At 38.9% G+C, this 15,297-nt stretch overlaps 1 protein-coding gene across 1 annotated transcript; it reads right to left on the bottom strand.

The window, feature by feature from the left end:
- Positions 1 to 7,768: 7,768 nt before the first annotated feature.
- LOC120209990 (pathogenesis-related protein PRB1-3-like) lies at positions 7,769 to 8,454 on the bottom strand. Its single transcript, XM_039208838.1, is given in 3 exon segments — positions 7,769 to 8,197; positions 8,200 to 8,225; positions 8,228 to 8,454. Coding segments are annotated over 3 exon segments (558 nt in total). The 5' UTR covers positions 8,382 to 8,454; the 3' UTR covers positions 7,769 to 7,819.
- Between the last annotated feature and the right edge of the window lie 6,843 nt (positions 8,455 to 15,297).

The raw sequence follows: 15,297 nt of genomic DNA on the forward strand, positions 1-15,297 counted from the left end.
AGTGTGGTTGATAAAGGAGGAAATATACTGCTGATATTTCTAATCCAGTTTCAGAACAACAAAATAAAACTGATATTTCCAGTCCAGTTCGGAGCATCATACCGATATTTCTAGTGCAGTTTCGGAACAACAGAATGATATTTCTAGTTCAGTTTCGGAACAACAGAATGATATTTTTAGTGCAGTTTCCGAACAACAAAATGAACATGAGCCTCGGCCTCAGCCTCAGACTGAAAAAGTGGAAGATGGGGTTGAGCAAGTAAAATCAGATCACATTGCTCAACCTGATGATGGAGATAAGGAGAGTCAAAGCCAAGAGGAGATCATTGATGATGATAATCCTCAGCAGGAAAAGACTCATAAGGATCAGGAAGAGAACCCTGAAATTGGACATGGAGGAGAAGAACATGCAACTGAAGAGGTGGCTGCAACTAAAGAAGAAAAAGAAGAAAAGCAACCTGAAAAAAGGCAGAAAAAGGATAATGAAGGAAGTGTGCAACAGGGACTTGAATCCAGTAACGAAGAAACAGTTCAAGAATTAGACGCAGAGACAGAGGTAGAGGAAGAGGCAAAAACAGAGGTAGAGGAAGAGGCAGAAACAGTGGCAAAGGCAGAGCCAGAGGCAGAAATAGAGGTAAAGGCAGGGGCAGAGCCAAAGGCAGGACCTGAGGCAGAAACAGAGGAAAATGTAAAGGTAAAGTCAGAGGCAGAAGGGGAGGAAAAGGTAGAGGCAAAGGAAGAGGTAAACGTAGAGGTAAAGACAAAGACAGAGCCAGAGCCAGAGACTACAAAAGTCATCAGCAAGAGCCAAGTACAAGGAAAGGAGCCTGCAAAACCATACAATAATTTGATCAAGGAGACAGCCAGTAAACTAGTACAAGAGAGGAACAGGTGTTAGCACTTGTTGGGGCATTTCAGACTGTCATAGATAAAGAATCCCTTCGCACCAAATGAACATGGTTCTCTTCCAAAACCGGCAGTGATATAAATGATCTAACGATGTCCCGAGATTCACACTCAGTTGCGATCAACACTTTGTATGCCACAGCTCATAGATTTCTCATCACCATCTACACCGCATGGAGACATGCCATTGTTTATTTTATTTAAAATTTTATTCTTTCTTCTAACTTTGCCCTGATTCTTTGTATACAACTCAATGTGGTAAAATGGTAATAACAAGTTAAACAACCCAAACTTGCTAAAGCTTATCCGCCGTGGGAAACAAATCAGCAACAAATAAACACGATAAAGTTTTATTTACTTGCATTATGGTGATCTCGGCTTCTGATATTTGCTGAAATAATATTGTGATTCCCTCCATCGGCAAACAAAAGCACGCATCATGGAGAGATAAAGGTGAGGCTTGGGCCTCAAGCCCACATTTGCATCAGCCCGCTTTAAAATTTCTCCAAATATGCAAAGGGCAGCTAGGAATGTGCAAACTTTTGGTTCATATATTATGTGCATGGCTCCGAGTGTGACCTTAGCAAAAGTTCTAGTAAAAACATTAGCATACAGATATTTAAAAATTTACCTTGGAGTTACACCCAAGGATAAACTTAATGCATGTTCCAAGCAAATGTAATCAGCATGATGAATTCCAACACCAAAGGTTTTGAAGCCATGCTGCCATTGATTTCAGGAGCTACAAGCTCAGTCTGCCAGCACATGTGCAGCTCCATCAGAAATTATCGAAGTTGCCATTTATTGAATGACATCTGAATCTGACAGGCGTGCATTATTCAATGCCGCAGGGTGCAGCCAAGCTAGATGGTACTACAAGAAATAGACTTCATTACCTACAGTTCTGTATTTGACCAGAAAAATGGAAATATGGTAAAACTGAAAATGTCAAGTTACCTAGATAAAAACATCCAGCCATGTGGTTACTGGTCAGTCAATATCTTCCAGCTGGAGATACAGACACCGAGACACACTTTACAGAGAGCTCCAATCCCATCTCTTGTCTATAAAAAGTTGCATTGTCTAAACAATATTTCAATTCAATGCAGTAAAGAAAACAGAAGACGATGTCTAACAATACCGCAAGAATCACCTCTCGAAGAACGCAGACAATGCATAGAATATGTTGGGTATTTGTGTGCGAAAAAGATGAGAGGGTCAAATATGGGCAGCTGCGACCAGGGGCCTGTCCCTACTGTGAAGGCAAGCTGCAAGCTATGAATATAAAGACTAGCTGGAAGTTGTTCTTTTTGCCACTATTTTTCTGGAAGAAGAGAAGATCTATTGCAGCACCTGCGCAAAGTAGATGTCTGATGCCTGCCGATAAGCTTCATTTCGTTGTAGTTGCCGAGTGTTAAGCATAAATAAGCTTATTATAATCGTAATTTGTAAGATTAGTGTGGAATTTTTATGTTATTTGCTTGATCTATATGTATTTTGGTTCAAAATCGGAAGACCATTTATGTTTGTATTAGCATTTCTGTCATCAAAGCCAATTATATTAGCTAAATGCTTGTTTAATGTTATGAATATTGGAGGCTGTTTAGCTTGATCAGTATATGCATGAGGCTGTTGACTTTAGTTGCAAGTTGTTAGAGTGTTAGTTAGGAGAACGGTTAAGGCTGTTAGATTTGTTGTGCAGTTACAACTAGTTGTGCAGTTAGGAGATTGTTAAGAGTGTGTGTATATAATCCTTGTCGATGTATCTGAAAATGTGAATAATACATTACTTAGTTTCTTTCAATTCTTGATATCTTAATATGGTATCTTTCGCTGAACGTTCTGGGCGGTTTCTTTGTGTTTTCGCTGCTTGAAGACTCATCATACTGACTGCTGATAGATCGTCTTCTTCAATGGAATCTGTTTCGAGGAATGCTAAGACGTTTTCTAATATGAAGGTTAACGTCATTCTTGAAGAAGAAATTTTTTGTTGTGGAAACAACAACTTTTGGTTGCTCACTGTTCGTAGCCATAGATTAGAACGATTACTCACAGATTCGATGTCTTCTTCGTCGTCAACGGTGCTTGATGATTCCGGTGAAGTTGTATTGAATGAACTGTATGAAGAGTTTTGGCTCAGGACAGTGCGCTTGCGTCCTGGTGAAATAGCATCTGCGGTTTGGAATATTGTGCTTCAGTTTTTCTCGAATAGATCTACAATCGTTGTCATTAGTTTGCATTATAAGCTTCAGTCTCTTAAGAAAGGTGATGAGTCAATGAGAGTGTATCTTACTCGAGTTAAGGAAGTCTGTGATGCCCTAGCATCTTTTGGCAGTGTTGTGTCTCAAACTGTGCATGTTGCTAGTATTATGAAGGGGTTGCCTTGTGAGTATTAGCCGTTTGTGGTTGTCATAACCACTATAAGGGAGACAATATCTCTTGATTCTATCTACACCATGTTGTTAGATGCTGAAACTTAGTTAGCAGGGTTTTTTGATCTACTCGAATCACTCTCTATGAGTGCTCATATTGCTCAAGGGCAGGTGTCAGGTAAATCTGTAGATCAATATGAGCGTAATGCTTCCTCTCGTCAGGTGTATTCTCGTGGACAATATGTTGGTCGAGGACGAAGTAGATCTCGGTTGCAGTGCCAACTATGTGGGAAGAACCATCTAGTTGATAGATGTTGGCATCGGTTCGATGAAGATTTTCCTGGAGTTACAACCAATAGTAACTCTTATTCAAAGAATGAGTCTGGTACTGCTTATTATGATGTCAATAATTGTAAGGATGGTGGGTGTGACTGTGGTACCACTCATAAGTCTAGATCTCAGCATTGACATAGTTTAAGCCACAAGTTACGCGTGAGCATTGTGTTGTGGATTCGGGTGCCACACACCATGTTACTTCTGATGACATGAATCTCTCTCAGACAGTTGATTTTAACAATACAGGTAAATTAATTGTTGGTGATGGTGTTGCGTTAGATGTTAAATCTGTTGGTCGATCTCCTTTATATACATCCTCTCATGTTTTGTTATTGACTGATTTATTACATGTGCCAAGAATCTACTCTCGGTGTCAAAGCTTGCTAGGGATAACAATGTTTTCTTTGAATTCCATGCACATGAGTGATGTGTACGTGATAAAAAGACTAGTGTAATTTTGCTTCGAGGAAAAGAAGATAGTGGTTTATATTCCTTTGTTGTTGATTCATCAGTTGAAGATTGTTCCAATACAGAAGTTTATACAACACAGTTGTCTAAATCTGTGTATGATTTGTGGCATCAGCGTTTGGGACATCCCTCGCATGATAGCCTAGTCACAGTTTGTAAGGAACTAAGTGTAATTCTTCCTTCAAGTATTAATAATACGTGTGTTGCCTGCCATATGGGAAAAAGCCATAAGTTATCATTTCATGCTTTTACAACTGTGTATGATACTCCTTTTCAATTAGTGTTTACAGATCTTTGGGACCCTCACATGTTGCCTCTAATGGTTATAAGTACTATGTAACGTTTGTTGATGCTTGCATCAGGCATTCGTGATTATATTTGTTAACTGACAGGTCTCAAGTAGTCATAGCCTTTGAGATGTTTAAACAAATGGTTAAGGTGTAGTTTGATTTGCCTATAAAGTTGTCCAAAGTGATTGGGGAGGTGAATATCGTAGGCTGTCGAGCTATTTACTGAAAGTAGGCATCACACATAGGCTTACATGTCCACACACCTCCGAGCAAAATGGTGTGGTTGAACGTAAGCATCGCCATGTTATAGAACTTGCTCTTGTTCTCCTTGCTCAAGCTTCGATGCCAGTTAGGTTTTGGGCTTATGTTGTGGTTACTATAGTCCATTTGATCAACAGGCTTCCTATAAGGGTCATGCAAGGAGTTTCACCATTTGAGAAGTTGTTTCATAGGAAGCATGATTATAGAGAGCTGAAGGTGTTTGATTGCCTTTGTTTTCCCCATTTGAGACCCTATTTGAAATATAAATTAGATTTTCAGTCCAAACCTTGCACGTTTTTATTATATAGTACACAACATAAGGGGTTTTAATGTCTTGTTGTTGATGGTAGGATTATATAACCAGACATGTGGTATTTGATGAAATGCAGTTTCCTTTTGCAGAAAAGTGTGCTCAATCGCCTACTACATCTAGTGTAGGTAGTCCATCTGAGTCACTAGAAATTGTAACTGATATGTGCAAGCTTCATAATGGAAGATGTATTGTTGGGTCTGGTAGAGGTACAGTGGCTAGTAGCAGTGGTAGTCATATTAATCTACCTAGTGCCAATTCTGGTCCTGGAATGCCAGAGGCAGCAGATAGTGTTCCAGATGTTGAGCAAGAAGTAACAGTTGTAGCCCCATGTGTTGAGCAAGTTGTTGATGCTGCTGAGCAAGATGATGTTGTTGAGCAAGATGATGTTGCTAGCTCTCATATGGTGTTCAGGAGTTGTATTTTTGTGATGCTTCTGTATCAGGTGTAGGTGATATGTGTAGTGAACTAATGACCAGGCATCCAATGATGACAATGAGTAAATGTGGAATATTTAAGCCAAAGGCTTATACTAGTTCTCTTGTTGATGAAGTACCAGTTGACATTTATGAAGCACTTAAGTCTTCCAGCTGGAGAGAAGCTGTTCAGGCTTAATTAGATGCAATACAGCGGAATAATACTTGGTCACTTGTCGAGTTACCTAAAGGACGTGAGGTTGTTGGTTGTCGGGTAAAAAAGAACCCTGATGGGTCTATTGAAACGCATAAAGCTCGCCTTGTTGCCAAAGGATATTCACAAGTTCCTGGTTATGATTTTAAATAAACATACAGTCCTGTTGTAAAATTTACCACATTAAATGTAGTTCTTTCTATTGTTGTTGCAAGGAATTGGCCCTTGAGACAAGTTGATGTGAATAATGCATTTCTGAATGGGGACCTGACTGAGGATGTGTTTATGCAGCAGCCGCCTGGGTTTAAGGAGTATGTTGCTGATGGTGGTCGACTTGTGTGCAAACTTAACTAGGCACTGTATGGACTTCGACAAGCACCAAGAAATTGGCATGACAAACTTAAATTCAGTTTGATTTGGTTGGGCTTTAGTGAATCTCGAGTTAATGTATCTCTCTTTGTAAAGAATATTAGAGGTTGTTATACGTATATCCTTGTTTATGTTGATGATATTATTGTTACAGGTGGCCCTCCTCATGACATTGATGGTGTTGTTCAAGCTTTGCATCAGGATTTCTCCTTGAAGGATCTAGGAGAGTTGTACGATTTTTTGGGTATTGAAGTTAAACGCATTAAGGATTCTTTGGTGTTGTCTCAGCGAAAATATATAGTTGAGCTTTTGAAAAGAACAAATTTTTTGAGTTCTACGCCTTCAGTTACTCCAATGGTAGGTGCTCCAAAGTTAACTCAGGAAGTTGGTGAGCTTTTAACATATGCCCGAGGATATCGTAGCATTGTTGGTGCTCTTCTGTATGTTTTTTCATATAAGACCCGATGTTGCGTTTAGTGTCAACAAGGCAGCTCAATATATGTATGCTCCGCGAGAATTGCATTTCGCTGCAGTAAAGAGGATACTTCGGTATTTATCTTGAACATTAAATTATGGTCTCACGTTCTCATGCACTGGTAAGTCGCTTGAAGTTGTGGCTTTTACTGATGCTGATTGGGGGGCAGTCTCGATGATTAGGGATGGCAACTCAACCCGAAATCGACGGGTTCCGACCCGATCGGGTCGGATTTTTTTTTAAAAAATTCGGGTTCGGGTTGGGGTTTTTTTTTATACACTATTCTGGTCAGGTCGGGTTTAGGGTAGAAAAATCCAACCCGACCCAACCCGAAAATATATATATAATTTTACCCTATATATTTAGGGATAATTACAATAATACCCCTCTATATATAATTTTTTTCAATTAAGTCACTGTTTTTATTGAATAAAAATATTTTTTTATTATTTCGGGTGGGGTCGGGTTTCGAAGTCATATATTCGGGTCGGGTCGGGTTAGGTGACCCAAAAACCCAACCCGACCCATTGCCATCCCTATCGATGATAGGCGATCTGTTTCTGGGTATATAGTGTTTCTTAGTGCATGCCCTGTGGTTTGGTGCTCGAGGAAGCAGAAAACTGTCTCCACGTCTACAATGGAGGCTGAATACAGGAGTGTAGATGATGTTGCTGCAGAAGTCACGTGGATAAGCTCATTACTATGTGAGCTAGGGGTTGAATGTCAAAATGCACATGTTATTTGGTGTGATAATACAAGTGTTGTTGCTTTAAGCACAAATCCTGTTCATCATGCACAATCAAAACATGTGGATATGGATGTGCATTTTGTTTGTGAGAAAGTAGTAGCTAAACAATTGTAGGTGAATAATGTTCCAGCTAGTCATCAAGTGGCAGACGGACTCACCAAATCACTGACAAAAGGAACGTTTGAGGTGTTCAGGGGTCAGCTGTGTGTTTTGTCTTGTTGATGCAGAAGGAATAAGTTAAAGAAGTAGGGAGAATAATGGAGGTTGTTTAGCTTGATCAGTATATGAATGAGGCTGTTTACTTTGGTTGCAAGTTGTTAGAGTGTTAGTTAGGCGTACTGTTAAGGCTATTAGAGCTGCTGTTGCAGTTACAACTAGTTGTGCAGTTAGGAGATTGTTAAGAGTGTGTGTATATAATCCTTGTTGATGTATCTGAAAAATGCGAATAATACACTACTTAGTTTCTTTCAATTTTTGATATCTTAATAATGAACTTAGCAACTTGAAGGAGTTACTTACAACATATGAATATTATGAACAACGATAGACAAGAATGACCAAGTCACAGTCACAGTGACAGTCATTCATGCAAGATCATATATCTATGGTTCCATCACGCTTGCCTGCGTGAGTTGCAGCCAAAGCCATTTAAACTTAGAAAGGCTTCTGGCCTACCACATTACCATGGGGATCATAGTTACACGAGATCAATGTATCGCCGCTTCGGCACACGACTTTGGCGCATCCGACCTTTAAGTTATTTCTCCAAATCATTTGAGTATAATGCAGGCACTGATTATTATTTCTGCAGCTATTAGTTTTATAGTTGTAGTTCCTCTTCTCCGCTGCCCATGCCGCTACTGCATCTCTCGGCTTCCAATCCTTGCCGCTTCCCCAGAAGAGATTCTCCCCGTAATCGCTCTTCGAATGAATCAAACCACGATCTCCTTGCCTCTTATGTGCCCACCAGGAAGCAAATTTTGCCAGCTTTTTGCTCCATCTGAGAGGAGGGAGCCGGAGCTCTGCTCTTAATCTGTGTTGTGAGGGATCAGATACTGTTGATTGCCCTATTAGAGGCTATTTTAAGTAGACGCCTGGACACAATGTCGGAAGAAATTTCGTTGTTGTCGAAGTATGATGAAGATAACGAAACAAATGAAGAAAGGAGAATGAAGCCTCCTAGTAGATAATATGAAAACTTGGCTGCCATCTCCATGGATTTGAGTTAAAGAAACGATTTTGATTTGATGAGTGAGTTGATTGGTAATGAAGAGTTATATATAGTTGCATGATAGTTAATATGAACGAATTTTTTATATATATAAAGAATCATTTCACATGGTAGGAAAAGCAATAGATTTGAGGTGTATTAAACGCTGTGGGAAGTGGAAAAAGAAAATCAGTTTGACTTTTAACTAACATACCGGCTTCTAAATTCTAATCATTGTAAGCTAATGATTCAGTTCAGACAACGTCTGTCATCATCATGCAAATGAATGTCATAGAAGATAGACATTCTAAGCAAATAGTTGGGATTCCAAAGCACATGGAAAATTGAAGAGACTTGGTCACTGAAATGCTTCAGCTGCAAAAGGGCTTTTGATTGACACGTGAAACCATGTGCACCAGCTGCGAAGGCGGAAAAAGCAAATGCTTAAAACACGCCATGATCAAAAATATTATTAATTGTCTGAATTCTTTGTCGTCTGGATGATTAACATAAAATACTGCCTTAACACATCAGTTCATATGGAAGACGCGTGTTTGCCTTTTCAATGTTTCTAAACTTTTAAATATATTATTTTATTAATTATTGAAGGATTTTTAATAGAGAAAATCGCCTCAGTGACCAAAAAAACGTTATAATATACGATTTTAACCAACTTTTTTTGGATTTGCCAAAATGACCAACAAAATCGCAACGCGAAATAAAAATCGCAACGCGATCCCCAGAATCGCAAATCAGTTTCCAAAATCGCAACGCGATTCTTGAAAATCGCAATGCGATAGTACAAATTCGCATTGCGATTTTCCAAAATCGCAACGCGAATATGAAAATCGCAACGCGAACACATAAATCGCAACGCGTATCCGTAAATCGCAACGTGTATCCGTATATCGCAACGCGTATCCGTAAATCGCAATGCGTATCCGTATATCGCAACGCGTATCCGTAAATCGCAACGATAATCCGTAAATCGCAACGAGAATCTGTAAATCGCAACGATAATCCGTAAATCGCAACGAGAATCTGTAAATCGCAACGATAATCCGTAAATCGCAACGAGAATCTGTAAATCACAACACTGAAATTTTGGGTATATAACACTGAAATCAAAACTAAATCCCTAAATCGCAACTCATTCCATCTCCATCTATCACTCTCTCGGCGACATCCGTTCCTATATCCAACGACATCCTTCCCAATCCGGCAACAGGTTTTAGTTTCGCAGCTCGTCTGTTTAGTAAATTAATTTACAACCATGAAATCATCTAATGTTGATCATGTTTGGATAGATTTGTGTTTTGGAGGGTCATGGGATAATGTTCATGGTGTTTTACAATATATGCCTTTACCCATGAATCTTCAACTAAAATTGTCTTTACAAAAGTTAACTTATGAAACTCTAATGCTACGTGTTTCAAATAAATTGAATTTAGAGCCCCTAAGTGGATTTAGGCTATCTTATCAGAGAAATGGTAAAGTTTATTTGTTAACCGACAATGAGATGTTGAACGATTCATTGCTTACATTAGTGTTTCACAAGATGATGTTACATTGTATGTTTGAACCTAGAAGTAGTATTGTTGGGTCAGTAGCGGGTAGTAATCAACTAAGTTTTTCTCAAAACCCACAACCTTTCTCTAATCCAAATCCCAATCAACTTTCAGCACCAAATTCCGGTTTTCGTATTGACCAGTTAGACGATGATGAGCCAACAGAAAAAATTGTGAGTACTAGTCAGTATTCGAAATTTGGTCTTGGTCAATATCCGGACTTTGATATTGGTCAATACACGGATTTTGATGATGTTTCAGAAGAAGAAACAGACCCTGCGTGTAATGATTTTGATATTGGTCAATACCCGAATTTTGATGATGAAACAGCCGTTGCCGAAGAATGTATTGTTGATGATAATGAGGAGGAAGTTACGACTGTGAATGAACATGTTGAACATCCATTCTGTAATTCATATAATCCTGAAGAAGAAAAAATCCCCGAAGAAAAGAAAATGCCACGGGCGTATAACTGGAATATGCCAGAATTACTTCAGATACCGGAAGAAGAGTTGGTAAAGAAAGCAGTTGATTGTTACACAAAAGTTATTCGTATCAAGAAAGATGATTGTTTTGATACAAAGGAAGACTTGAAGATAGCTTTGTATACGAAATGTGTGGAAGATGGCTATCAACTAAAAGTTAACAAATCAAGCAAAGATCGTTTCGAAACAAGGTGTATGATTGACAAAAACTGTATGTGGCGAATGATTGCAAAGAGAATAAAAGATTGCGAAATGTTTCAAGTTAGGACTTTTATTGATAAACATACATGTTCAAGAACCCAAGTTTTTCCTCACCATAGACAGGCAAACAAAAAGGTGTTGGGTGGTTTTCTGGCTGAGTTAATGTTTTTGAATGGCAGGGTATATCAGGGACATGAAATTATGACTGACATGAATGCTCGGTTCAAGATTAGTATATCATATTCTCAAGCTTGGAGAGCCAAATGTTATGCCTTGGAATTGTTGAGGGGGTCGCCAGAAGCATCGTTTGCCCAACTGCCGGCTTATTGTCACAATTTAAAGCTGAAAAATCCTGAGTCGGTAACTCATATCAAAACAGATAGAGATGGACGCTTTGAGTTGCTGTTTATCGCCATTGGTGCTACGGTTAGTAAATCAATATAATTTTGTTGACTCATTTTTGTTAGTTACATGCATTTCACATTTAAATGATTATATTTCTTGTGTATATTATTTTGTAGATTCGTTCGTTTATTACTTGCATGCGCCCAGTTATTATAGTTGACGGAGCACATTTGAAAGGTCGATACCTTGGAGTAAACTTATTAGCAGTAGCCATGGATGCTAACAATGGGATATTGCCAATAGCTTACGGGGTTGGCAAATCTGAAACCTCTGATTCATGGACATGGTTTATGGGGCATCTTAGGGATTGCATAGGTCCTATTAGCAATCTGACAATCATATCCGATAGGGCAAACTCAATTGACAACGCTGTTAGAAGGTGTTTCCCAGATGCTTTTCATGGACTTTGTGGTGTTCATTTGTATAGAAATCTAAAATCAAGGTCTGCTGGTATAAAAAGCACAAATGGACATACTGGAAGGCTGTAAAAGCTTATCGGGAAGTGGATTTCAATAAGCATATAAATTGTTTAAGACGTGTTTTGCCTCAGTGTGCTCAAACACTAGAAGATGTCGGGTTTGAAAGATGGTCAAGAGTACATCAACTTGGAGCAAGATATGGTTTCATGACGTCTAATAGTGCAGAATCAATCAACGCTCTAAGTCGTCATTCCCGGAAATTACCCATTACTATGTTAATGGAGTTTTTCGAGCCTCTATTCAACAGTGGTACTACAAGAAAAGAAACCATGCAGGTATTATTTCTTTGAATTCGTAACTTATCATATTTATATATTTACTAAGTATTGTTTATTTAAATTTACAGGAACATTGGAACATCGTGTTACACCATGGACTGAAAAAAAGATAACGAAACGTGTTGTGAAGTCAACGTCATGGAGAGTTGAACCATGTTCAAACACTTTGTTTCAAGTACTGGATAATAACTTAAATGGGCTAGTCGATCTAAATGCAAAGACGTGTAGTTGTATGAAATGGCAAACATCTGGTTATCCGTGTGGCCATGTTATAAAAGTTGCTCTTCATTTAAACCAAGATGATTCAAGCGCATACGCTATGGATTGCTACACTACAGAAGTTTATCGACAGACTTATGCCGAGATTGTCTACCCTATTCCACATCCTTCTGAGTGGGACATACCAGATGACTTACAAACAGTTTTGCCACCAGCCATGGACAGAAGGCTACCTGGCCGACCAAAAAGTCACGATCGTATACCGTCTAAGGGTGAAGAGAAGAAGAGATCGACATGTAGTCGGTGCAAGGAAAGTGGTCATACAAGGTTGACATGTGGATCACCAGTGCCATCAAAATCATCTTTTCCTCTACCAAAATATGGATCCTCATCAAAATCCAAAGCTCATATGGTGTCAAGCAAAAGGTAATCATCTTTAAAATCCCAATCACAATTGGCTTCACCTTTTGGGACTGTTAACTTAGGTGATTTTTAAATGCAAACGTTGTATTATGTGGATTTTATGTGAACTTTTAACATTTTCAGTTGAATTAATGACTCAGGCCACCATTTTGACTTAACCAACTCTTGTTATTCAGTTGTTATCACTATTAGGCATGCATTTGACTATCTCAACACGGAAATTACAATCGCAACGAGAGAATCGCAATGCGAAATGAAAATCCCAACATGAAAATCGCAATGCGGAAATGAAAATCGCAACGAGAGAATCGCAATGCGAAATGAAAATCGCAACGAGAGAATCGCAATGCGAAATGAAAATCGCAATGCGAAATGAAAATCGCAACGAGAGAATCGCAATGCGAATGAAAATCGCAATGCGAAATGAAAATCGCAACGAGAGAATCGCAATGCGAAATTATAAACGCATTGCGATTCTCTCGTTGCGATTTTCATTTCCGCATTGCGATTTCATTTCGCATTACGATTCTCTCGTTGCGATTTTCATTTCGCATTGCGATTTTCATTTCGCATTGCGATAGTCATTTTTGCCTTCACATAATGCAGATTGAAATCAACAAAATCAACCATTACATTTCAATCAATTAAACAAGCACAAATAAGAATTATGTTCGCATCAATTACACAAATCAACTTTTACAAATCATCTTTTACAAATCAATTAAACAATCAAAAATAAGCAATAATTCTTATTTCCGATCATCTACTATTGAATCAACTTTTACAAATCAATTAAACAATCAAAAAATAATCAATTAAACTATTGAATCAACTTTTGCAGCCATACATCATTTTCACGCAGTTCACTTCTGAGATTAACCTGCAGAAACCAAACATTTGCTCAAACAACACTTTCTACACATCTAAAACCTACAAACAGCAAATTATTGAATTCTAGGTACTTAACCAAACATTTTCAAACCAAAGTATATAAACTTACCAATTGTTTATGGACATTTTTATAACGCGGATGCAGGTAGGCAGCGTCTCGTATATATCGATTTAGCCATATAATGCCGAAACCACAAGCCTACTGCAGCTCTATCTCTATCGGTGGGAGGTAGATACTTGATGCTTCCCGTCGTCAAACGCTCCAACGCCAAGCATACGAGAGGACCACAATCTCCTCTGGCTCCGCTCGTTTGTTGTGGCGCGGTCTCGTCTCTAATAACTGTAATATTGAGCTTCTTTGGCTTCTTGTTTCCAGAACGAGTCCAATAATTGATCGCATCCAAGAATTTAACCAAATGAGAGCTCCATCCCTTAATAACATCTCTTAAATCAGCCAATGATATGTAATTTATCATGCTGTCATACACTATTGTCTTAAGGGATGGGAGCTGAAGCTCGACGAGAATCCAATGTTTACGTTCCAAAACAGGGATAAACACCTGCAATCATAATAATAATTCATTCATTTGCGCACTTATTTCATAAAACCTTTAAACTCAATCTAAAATAAATACTAACCTTATCGACCTCCCACCATGCAGGATAAAGTTTAGCTTGTCCATTGCCCAAATCAAATGATTCATCTCGTGCATTCTTCAAGTGAACGGCGTGAAAAGACGTCGGCATAATTGTATATCGTATATTTTATTTTTCTTAAGTTTTCTTATTATTAGAAGACGTGTCACCCACGCATCGATATGCTGTTTTACAAAAAAGACATATATTAGTGACTTACATAAATTTAAAAAAAAATTAATCAAATTGAAATATAGAAAAATATAAGACTTACCCCCCCCCATCGAAATAGCCATTGTCTTCGACCCCTAATAATACGCCCCACCAAGACCGATCAAACAACAAATAGATATCATCGGTGAGCTTGCATATGTCAGTGAAACACCCCTGGCTCCGCTCATGTAGATAAAAATCAACAGCGGTCTTAGCCCAAAGGGTGTTATCCAGAATTGTGTCCTGTAGTTGTTCCCTCTCCTCTTCAGATACCGGTATGGTACTGGCCGTAACTCATACGAGAGCCAACTTGAATCCATCATGTCCGGCACGTCAGAGGGTTTCTCAAGAAGCCTACATATGACCCATGTGAATCGGGCTCTTGAATGGTGGGAGGGACCTCTTCAATGATGACAGTGGCCTCTTGAACGGTGGGAGGGGACTCTCGAGGAATGATAGGGGGGCCTCTTCAACGATAGGAGTGGACTCTTGAGGGATGACAGGCGAGTCGGGCTTCTTCTTGCGGTGTCTTCGCACTATTGGGGTGTACGGAGACTTAATAGCACGTGCACGCTGTCTGATGCGTGAACTCCGTCGTGCAAGCATAACCCGACGTAAAGCATCCACTCTATTGGGCCGCTAAATAATTAAATACAAAAATCAGTAAATAAACAGACATGATATTTAAATAGTGAAAACAAAGACAAATATGTTTCAAACTTGCATTGTATTCACCCAAGTCATTATTCTATCATAGTTCACAAAATGCATCAGATAACAAAGAAAAATATGTTTCAAACTAATACCCTGAAGTTAGTATTTGTCTTTGTTTTGTCTATTGGTTGAAGTAATGCAATCCATTCAAGTTTCAATTTGCAGAAGAAGAAATAGTTTACTTTCGCAACACGAAACTTAAAATCGCAACGCGAAACCAAAATCGCAACGCGAAATGAAAATCGCAACGACAGAATCGCAATGCGAAATGAAAATCGCAACGAAAGAATCGCAACGCGAAATGAAAATCGCAATGCGATTTTGGTTTCGCGTTGCGATCTTGTCGTTGCGATTTTGGTTTCGCGTTGCGATTCTGTCGTTGCGATTTCATTTCGCGTTGCGATTTTGGT

This window comes from Hibiscus syriacus, unplaced genomic scaffold (genome assembly GCF_006381635.1).
Source record: "Hibiscus syriacus cultivar Baekdansim isolate YM2019G1 unplaced genomic scaffold, ASM638163v2 tig00000715_pilon, whole genome shotgun sequence".
Classification (NCBI taxonomy): Eukaryota; Viridiplantae; Streptophyta; class Magnoliopsida; order Malvales; family Malvaceae; genus Hibiscus; species Hibiscus syriacus.